Below are 10566 nucleotides of genomic sequence, written 5' to 3'. Positions count from 1 at the left end.
AATACTTGTTAAAGTTGAAAGATATTAATGATTAACTGACAATTATGTGCAAGACAACTTATAAATGATAGATTATATCAAAATTTGGATAATCAAAGATATTATATAGGATCAAACTAACAAATTTTGATTTGTACTCCAATACTCCAATGTTTTTATGTACTCCATAGAACTTAACTCTATATATATATATATATATATATATATATATATATATAAGAGCAAATGAACTTGAAAGACTACATTGTATTTCTCCTGATATATTAAAAGAGATACATAACATAATATATAAAGGCTACCCTAACTAGTGTCCATCAGAAACTAAACTCTACTACTCTATGATCCTAAAAAAACTCATTACTAATCCAATACTCTCCCACAATTTCTCTAACTTATCATCTACTAATAAAACAATTAGTGATTATATTAATTTATTTATTCCAAGTTTAGATTATTAGAATATAATTCCAACAATTTCTTCGCGCCGATGGAGACGAGACTCGGTGGTTCATGAGAATCAAGCTAGAATAGGACATAGTGACTATAACACACACGATGATCCAGATGAGAACCATATGATCCATATCAAACTAGGAAAACCTCAAGTAGCGAAAGATTGAAGTCCAAATTTTGTATGTAATCATCCTTGAATTTGTATGATCACACCAGCTTTTATGGTATATTTACTTTTAATTTATTGTAGAATTTTATGTACCTAAATAAACAACATGATGATGATGCAAGAGTATTTCTTATTGAACTAAAATAGTTGAGAGTATTCTCTTATTTTCTTTTAAAATTAATGCTTTATGAAGTTAAAGTATTTAAGGATTTTTCTTTACATGATTAATACTTGTTTTTACTAAACTTTGGTTATGCTACTATTTAATTAATCCCGATTTTGTATGAACGGTAAATATAAATGCTATAACAAAATATGGTGGTATAATTAATCAATCTTCAACATTAGCGGTGGAATTACTAGAAATAGGAAAAATGGACTGTATCACATATAATCAGTCTAGGAATTTGCAATTTAAAGATATTTAGTGTATATCAAAAGGGACAATATTTTGCAATAAGTTTAAAGTGAATATGTTGTATTAAGCTATAAGATAATATTGTATGTCTAGTAAACCTTCAACATTTACAGAGTGGAACTTGATAAATATCAAAACCATAATATTTACAAACATCTTTAAACCAAAATTCCCTATCCATTTTATAGTTAACATGGAGATAATATAACTCATTCCATGTATAACATGTATAACTCATGGACAGCTTAATTAAATAAACATTAATGCAAACTGAGGTCCTTACATAGATGAGTCACACACTGCACAAGAACCTGAAAAGCAATACAATGCATAAAACATGAAGGGAGCCTGCCCTAGCTAAAAACCAATCTTAATATTTTGATGAATCAATGGCGTGGTGATTTTGTTTATCTTCGTGATACAGTAACGATGTAGAGGATGATCAGGAATGATAGCACCATGGAGGATAAGATTGAGGTTAAAACCGAGAATCCAATGTGTCGACAGTAGGAATCATAGACATTGCAGATCTTGTTCCAGCCTACATTTGAGTTTCCTTTGAGTCCTAAGTATGCTACTTCACCTGCTGCTCCAGTTGCTGAAGCTAAAATACCTAGGAGTAGCTGAACACAAAAATGCAATGGTTAATAAATTATTATATATACATGATGTCTTATAACTGTGTAGGGATATGGAGATTTCCCACCGCTTACCACATCTACTGAGAAAACACATGACATCAACTTTGTTGATGTTGGAGAACGTTTCACGAGTGCAAGGAAAGATAAGATGGTGGTAATTATGCTGTAGAAGCAAGTCACTGAGAGAACAGCTGACGAATATCTGAAAACAAATCCGTGTTGGTTGAGGGTCATAAGCAAGAAACATTTGCATTAACTTTGCTGTTCAAAACAAAAATTGCACTTACATGAAGGCTGGTATATCAGTGAATTCAGCTGCAACAGATGCTCCGTAAGGTGGGAAAGGCACGGGAATCGTTTCAGTTTGCTTACTGGTCACTAGAGCTACAAGTGATGTTAGGGAAGTTGCAAACAAGAAGACCCTCAATATCACATCATGCAACACAAACTTGCTAGTTGTAGTACTTGCCTGACTATTCTTCTCAAGCTCTAGTACCACTGCTGGGCTGATTGAGGCCATAGATATTTTACTGTAAAACAAGAATGGATGCAAATGAGGTTAAGAAGATTTTTGAATAACGTGGAGCTATGGATGAGTATTTATAGGATGCCTAGACAGCGAATGTTCTCATGTTATCAACTTAGCTTAATTAAAATATTAGAACAAGAAAACACATGAGTCAATTGTATGACTACAATAATTTCATGGTTAAATCGCACTAGGAGTAAAGTAATTCGCTTCAGCTGGCAGCTGCAGTTCTGTTAAATAATTGTAAAATTAAGAGAAACATATTTAAATTGCAGTCAAAATTTCCATATAATAAAATGGTATTATCTTAAGAGAAATAAACCCACGTAACACATCAATTTTGAATAGGGTTTTCAAAGTTAAAATGTTTAAACAGCAAAAATAAACTCTAACTATATGGTCGGATGTGTTTAAACAAATTTCTACAAAACACTTAGAGAGGATTTGGAAACATGCATTTAATTTGAAATGATGGATTTTAAATTAAAGGATTTGATTTGTCATTTCAAATTTTCATATTTATATTAATATTTGAATGTTTGGATTTCAAATGAAATCTAAATTATTAAAAATGTTATTTGATCAAATTCAGAATTTCAAATGAAACCCAGGTTCCAAACGGGCCATTATATGTTTTCAATTTTTCTGAGCATTTTTATAACTTCAAGAATGGTAAAAAAATATAAAATATAATTTTAGGACGCGGCTGGTACACTTACTGACACCACTGAACTCACTTATATATGAAGAAAAATGGAGGGGCTGCACATGTTTAATATTCCACCATGTGAAACACTCTATTAGCACCATTCACACCAGCATGAAACATATATGGACCCATAAAGAATTTATGTGATATATTAAATTAACTGAAAATTGCAATAGATGAGTATTTTAGATCTGTGGAAAGTTTGGTTATATTAAATAAACAATTACTTTTTGTTGTTGGGACTTATGGGGGCTATGTATTTGGTCACTGGACAACAAAGTACGCATGACTTTGTGAATTATGAAATCGTGCAAGTTCAGATATAATTAAGAAGTATGCAAGGGGTAAATTTTATTTTGAAAATTGTTGTGGGAGTTTCGATATACAAATTATAGGCCGCGTTTGGATTGAGGTTGGGAAATGAGAATATGTATGGGATTGGGGTTGATGGGAATGGTAATGGTATGAAAATCCAAAAGGTAGAAAGTGTATGATTTAATCACCTAAAAGAATTGGGTTCTCATTCCATACTAAATTGTGCATGAGTTTTAGATTCCAATTGATCATTAACCATGAACCAAACATTCACATATACATATATATATATATGGGTTTGTTCAAATACAAACCAACTTTATCATAAAAACCTAAAAACCAATTTCAAAACTAAACAAATATCCCCCAAACTCTTAAAAACCAACAATATCACCCCCCTAGCTTTGGCATCAACTTCCCCAAATTTACACTTTTCACCCCGCCACGTCACACGCCACGTCAGCACAGGGGGTCCCCCAACTGCTGACGTGGCACTGCCACGTCAGCACTGGGTCACACCCACTGCTGACGTGGCAGTGCCACATCATCTGCCACGTCAGCAGTTGGGTGGCCCAGTGCTGACGTGTGCCACGTCAGCAGGTGCTGACGTGGCAGATGATGTCAGCAGTGCCCCCATGAAAATTTAAAAAAATAAAAAGATTGGAGTGCTCATAGCAAAAATGGGAGTGGAAATAGTGGTTTTTAGGTTTGTATGAGAGTGTGGTTTGTAGTGGAATAAGCCCATATATATATATATATATATATATATATATATATAATTGCTTAAGGTGACTGATCCACATACATTAATGGTGATCAACGCAAATACTTGCATGCCACAAAGTCCCCGGTGTCGTCTGCCACATAACATTTCTTATCACAATTTAGTCAACAATTAACACTGGATTTTTTATTATTATTAAAATTTCATACTAATTTTTTTGCGAACATTTCAGCATGTTATATGCTAACATGCTAAATTATGAAACATATTTTCTGAGGTACCTCTAATGATATCTTACGATCTCAGTAAACAATAAAGATGATACTCCAACGATTAAACTCCCTTCCATTAAGTTCTACCCAAATTACAGCTTTCGCTGCTCATAGTCATAGAATCCAAGCTCCCATACATGAGGGGATTTTATGGCTCGTTGTGTATCCAAATTTGTCGCCTAAAACACTTTTGCGGTTTCAACCTAGCTATGATTGAGTGTGCTATAATTACTCAATCAAATAAATAAGGGAAGGTTTGTTTCAAAAATTTAGAGCTTCCTAATGCCAGGGAGCAGGGCATATACTACAATTCTGGATGCCCCCAGGGTTTCTAATATATGAGGTCTTTGTTTCTATTACTAAGATCGGAGAATTAAGCTGAATATTCTATGATATGCTGAACTGTAATTTTGGAGAGGAACTGGCAAGTGTTTGGTGTTTAGTCTTTATCAATGTCCAGGTGTTGAATAGAAGTTCCAACAACTTACAGTTTAAGATGATGTTTCTCAATGAATAAGTATGCTTTTTAAAGTACTTTGATATCTCTGTTATGTCATAAATTGCAATATTTCAGAAGTTATAAAGTCATACATACTATCTTAATAACTTTTTTATATTTTTCATGTGCATGATGTCTACGTTTTTCATTTCAAATTTTGAATTTCAAATGACATGATTTGATGTGTGATTATACTTGTATTTGAATGTATTGAATTTCAAATGAAAAGCTAATCCAACAATTTTTTTTAAATTAATCCAAACATGTATTTGATCAAATCCAAAATTTTAAATAAAATTCAAGTTCGCAAAAAAATCATTATAATTTTTGCCTATTATATAATTATATAGCCGAAGTTTCCTCAAACCTAAATACTCACCAATTGTAAATTTCAGTGAACTTAAATATAATTTCTATATGTTTACACATATATATAGATGCTGTGGACATATATAACTAGTACATGCGTGAATGTTTCACATGCTGATGAATATTAAAGATATGCAGCCCCTACAATTTTCTTCTTTTGCGTTGAGTTCCTTAATATCTGTACTGGGACGACAGTGTATTCAAAATGGATGTGGTTCTTGCTGTAGATGTGAACTTCTACAGCATAATTACTACCTTTTTATCTTTCTCTACACTCATGTAAAATTCTTCATTTCCCTACACTGTTATACGACAACAGGCATAATAATTAAATAACCTTTGCATTTTTGTGCTCAGCTACTCTTAGGGATTTTATCTTCCTCAACTGGAGCTTCAGTTGAAGTAGCATACTTAGGACTCAAAGGAAACTCAAACGTTGGATGACACAAGATCTGCAATGTCTATGATTCCAACTGTCGACACATTGGATTCTCTGTTATAACATCAAGCTGGATTCTCAATTTTAACCTCAAGCTTTTTCTCCATGGTTCTATCATTCCTGATCATCCTCTACATCATTACTGTCTCATGAAGATAAATAAATGACCATGCCACTAACTCATCAAAATAGTGAAATTCGTTTGTAGGCAGGCTCCCTGTATCTTTTTGTATTACTTTACACGTTCTTATGCAGTATGTAAGGACTCTAGTTTGTGTTTATGTTTTCCATAATTAGGGTGCCCATAGTTATGTTTCAAGCTAAGTGAGACGCGCGTGCACAGGTAGTGGGGACGGCGAGTTTTGGTTTAAAGATGTTTGCCAAAATATTATGATTATATTAAGACAGATATCTTATGACGGAAAAGGCGGAGCGCAAAACTTACGACGCAAAACCAATATTCGTCATATGTTCTTGTCAATACTTACAACGTACCAACCTTCCGTCGTATGATTCACTAGAATTCAGGCCCAACCTAATAAAATATAGTAAATCATTTCCCGCGAAAACAACTGTCGCAATGAACCATCATTAAGTTAACATATCTACCTAATTAAAGACAAAAAATAAATTAAAATAAAATTGTTTTCCATTTTCGTCATAACAACGCCGTCATAAGATCACATAATTATATAACTATAGCTTTTAAATAAGAAAATAAATGAGAATGATAAGTTTTAATTTCCGTCGTCAGTTAACATATCCACCTAATTAAAGACAAAAAATAAATGAAAATAAAATGGTCGTAACTACGCCGTCGTAAGTTCACATAATTATATAATTATAGCTGTTTAAAAAAAAGGAAAAGAAATGAGAATGATAAATTTAATTTTCTGTCATAATTAAACCATCGTAAGTTAATATATTTAGCTAACTAAAGACAAAAAATAAATGAAAATAAAATGATTTTCGATTCTGTCATAATTACGCCGTCGTAACTTCCTAAAATTATATAATTATATCTGTTTGAAAATGAAAAATAAATGAGAATGATAAATTAAATTTTCTGTTGTAATTAAACTGTTGTAAGTTAACATATATAGCTAATCAAAGACAAAAATAAATGAAAATAAAATTAGTTTTCTTTTCCGTCGTGATTACGCAATCGTAAGTTGACAACTTATGACGTTATCCATCATAAATTCACCTAATGACGGAATATTTCTTCATATATTGTGGGTGATGATTAAGCAGTGGGGTCCACACTAAAAATACGACGGTTTTTTTTGTGTCACATGGTGTAGTTGATGAATTGAGCAGTGGAGTCCACGTGGCTGCATTTACGATATTTTTTCTGTCGTAAATATGTAGGGCCCACAATGGAAATACGACGGATTTTTTCATCATAAATATGTAGGGCCCACAATGTATTGAATTTACAATAATATAAGAGAAAACTCTCAAAAAATTTAATTCAATAAAAGATTGTAAAACTCTTGCATCATCATGTTACTTATATAGGCACATAAAATTCTACAATAAACCAAAATTAAATCAAAATTACAATTAAATATACCATACATTGGTATATTGGTTTACAAACTTAGCCATTGCGAGAACCCTCTGTGCAATGTTGGAAAAACAGAGTTGTGGGAATATGATATTCTGCAGCAGTTTGAAATATAAACACATAATACAATGGTAATTAATAAATAGTTGTACATAGCTGAGTTAAAAATATATAATAATTAAATCTGTTATACCAGTAGCTCCTCATTCTCTTCATCTTCATCTAGTACAATGAAAAAGAAAGAACTTAGATGATTATTGTTTAGATAATGCATATATACAATTTTATTATCTATATGTGTGTGTGAATACACACACATATATATGATTCTACTAAATACAACCAAGTCAAAACTAATTTTAATTTTTTTATTAATATTTATATATTAATAAGCAGGTCATCAAAATTAGTATCCATACCTGATATTTGATTGGAGCAATTTCTTCATTGTTTGGGAAGATTGTGATGGAAGGTTATAGTTACCTGAGAAAATATTAGTCTATAAATTTGTTTAACATATTTGATAAGAAACTGTAATTATAATAATAAAAAGTTTTAAATATCAAAAAATTTAGCTAATTACATAGGCAGAGTAATAATTATATAATTTAAGATTCATAATCATAGGCTCATTGATAATATCAATATGATATCTATACATCATGTAAAAATAATTACAACAATATATTTATATTTTCACTAATATCTTTTTTAAGCTAAGAGGCGTAATTGACTGTTTTTATTGATCACCAATTAAAATTGTATTTTTTTTCAAGAAAATGACAAAAAAAACATTTTAAAAGGGGTTTTTTAAGAACTATTGTTATTATTGTAATCACTATTTCTTTATTAATATGAATGTTCATATACATACATACACACAATCATACATATACATATATAAGATTCATATATAAACACATACCATAAACTTTTGAAGAGCAAATGAATGGAGAAAGAATAACAAAAAATACACATGCCTCTATCAAATGGATCATACAATCATTCCAATAAGGATCAATGGATTGAGAAAGAATAACAAATAATCCAAACATATGAATGTTTTTGTAGTGGTGTTAAAACTGAAAACAATTATGAGGGAAAAGTATATAAAATGTAATTTACTGTTTACCTATAAAATGGAGTGTTTATATAGATAGATAAGAAGTTTCTCGAACACACCTGAAGGTGCTAGGAGGTGGATAAATGATGAAGAGCCCAGACAACCCAACTACATAATGCACAAGTCAAATTAGGTTGAGGTCCATTATATATCCCATAGGATTTAGGCCCATTATTTACTTTATGGTATATTTACTTTTAATTTATTGTAGAATTTTATGTACCTAAATAAACAACATGATGATGATGCAAGAGTAAAAAATTTCTTATTGAATTCAAGGTGTTTAAGGATTTTTCTTTACATAATTAATACTTGTTTTTACTAAACTTTGGTTATGCTACAATTTAATTGATCCCGATTTTGTATGAACCGTAAATATAAATACTATAACAAAATATGGTATAATTAATCAATTTTCAACATTAGCGGTGGAATTACTAGAAATAGGAAAAATGGACTGTATCACATATAATCAGTCCAGGAATTTGCAATTTAAAGATGTTTATAAGTTTATATCAAAAGGGACAATATTTTGCAGATATCGATAAGTTTAAAGTGAATATGTTGTATTAAGCTATAAGATAATACTAGCCTTTAACCCGTGCGAAGCACGGGCGAATATATAATTCATAATTTATTATTTATAAGTTAAATTTTAAAATTATCTTAGTATTTTAGTATAATTGGAACATTTATTTATAAGTATTTTTAGTATTAAAAAGAACATGACCAAACCAAAAATTTGTACGACTACAAATTATACCCATGTTGGCTTATTATAGTATAGTATAGATAGTATAGATTATAAATTATATTTAAAAGAATAAAATTGGAGTTTTTATCTTGTAGTATATCAAACTGTTTAGAGATGTAAGACTATGAGAACTCTACGTGCAACCGACTTTTAGTTAGAAAGTGAATCACCAAATCAATGTGACCAAACCAAAAATTTGTACGACTACAAATTATACCCATGTTGGCTTATTATAGTATAGTATAGATTGTATGTATAGTCAACCTTCAACATTTATAGAGTGGAACTTGATAGATATCAAAACCATAATATTTTGCAAACATCTTTAAACCAAAACTCCCTATCCATTTTAGAGTTGACAATGAGATAATATAACTCATTCCATGTATAACTCATGGACAGCTTAATTATATAAACATTAATGCAAACTGAGGTCCTTACATAGATGAGTACTCACAAACTGCACAAGAACCTGAAAAGTAATACAATGCATAAAACATAAAGGGAGCCTGACCTAGCTAAAACCAATCTTAATATTTTGATGAATCAATCGCGTGGTCATTTGTTTATCTTCGTGAGACAGTAATGATGTAGAGGATGATCAGAAATGATAGAACCATGGAGGAAAAGATTGAAGTTAAAACGGAGAATCCAATGTGTCGACAGTAGGAATCATAGGCATTGCAGATCTTGTGCCATCCAACATTTGAGTTTCCTTTGAGTCCTAAGTATGCTACTTCACCTGCTGCTCCAGTTGCTGAAGCTAAAATACCTAGGAGTAGCTGAGCACAAAAATGCAATGGTTAATAAATTATTATATATACATGATGTCTTATACTGTGTAGGGATATGGAGATTTCCCATCGCTTACAACATCTACTGAGAAAACACATGACATCAACTTTGTTGATGTTGGAGAACGTTTCACGAGTGCAAAGAAAGATAAGATGGTGGTAATTATACTGTAGAAGCAAGTCGCTGAGAGAACAGCTGACGAATATCTGAAAATAAATCCGTGTTGGTAGAGGGTCATAGGCAAGAAATATTTGCATTAACTTTGCTGTTCAAAACAACAATTGCACTTACATGAAGGCTGGTATATAAGTGAATTCAGCTGCAACAGATGCTCCGTAAGGTGGGAAAGGCACCGGAATCCTTTCGGTTTGCTTACTGGTCACTAGAGCTACAAGTGATGTTAGGGAGGTTGCAAACAAGAAGACCCTCAATATCACATCATGCAACACAAACTTGCTAGTTGTAGTACTCGCCTGACTATTCTTCTCAAGCTCTAGTACCACTGCTGGGCTGATTGAGGCCATGGATATTTTACTGTAAAACAAGAATGGATGCGAATGAGGTTGAGAATATTTGTGAATAACTTGGAGCTATGGATCAGTATTTATAGGAGTGTTCTCTGAATGGCTAGACAGTGAATGTTCTCATGTTATCAACTTAGCTTAATTAAAATATTAGAACAAGAACACACATCAGTCAATGGTATGACTATAATAATTTCAAGGTTAAATCGCGCTAGGAGTAAAGTAATTCGCTTCTGGCAGCTGCAGTTCTGTTTAAATAATTG

At 31.6% G+C, this 10566-nt stretch overlaps 1 protein-coding gene across 1 annotated transcript; it reads right to left on the bottom strand.

Annotated features, from left to right (window-relative positions):
* Positions 1 to 1121: 1121 nt before the first annotated feature.
* On the bottom strand, positions 1122 to 2233 carry LOC108202311 (CASP-like protein 1). The gene is made up of 3 exons (XM_017370702.2): positions 1969 to 2233; positions 1754 to 1883; positions 1122 to 1663 (listed from the first exon to the last, which is right to left on the bottom strand). Exons 1-3 carry the CDS (start codon positions 2199 to 2201, stop codon positions 1448 to 1450), a joined length of 579 nt encoding a protein of 192 aa, XP_017226191.1. The 5' UTR covers positions 2202 to 2233; the 3' UTR covers positions 1122 to 1447.
* Positions 2234 to 10566: the final 8333 nt, after the last annotated feature.

Source organism: Daucus carota, chromosome 9, assembly GCF_001625215.2.
Source record: "Daucus carota subsp. sativus chromosome 9, DH1 v3.0, whole genome shotgun sequence".
In the NCBI taxonomy this organism is placed as follows: Eukaryota; Viridiplantae; Streptophyta; class Magnoliopsida; order Apiales; family Apiaceae; genus Daucus; species Daucus carota.
This window is presented reverse-complemented; position numbering and strand designations above follow the sequence as displayed.

Excerpts from the sequence above, each read along its gene's own strand:
- LOC108202311 (XM_017370702.2), bottom strand. The coding sequence starts at position 2,201 with ATGGCCTCAATCAGCCCAGCAGTGGTACTAGAGCTTGAGAAGAATAGT. Across the intron at positions 1,884-1,968 it reads ACTGATATACCAGCCTTCAT|ATATTCGTCAGCTGTTCTCT; the intron begins GTAAGTGCAATT and ends ATTTGTTTTCAG. Across the intron at positions 1,664-1,753 it reads GTGTTTTCTCAGTAGATGTG|CTACTCCTAGGTATTTTAGC; the intron begins GTAAGCGGTGGG and ends TTTTGTGTTCAG.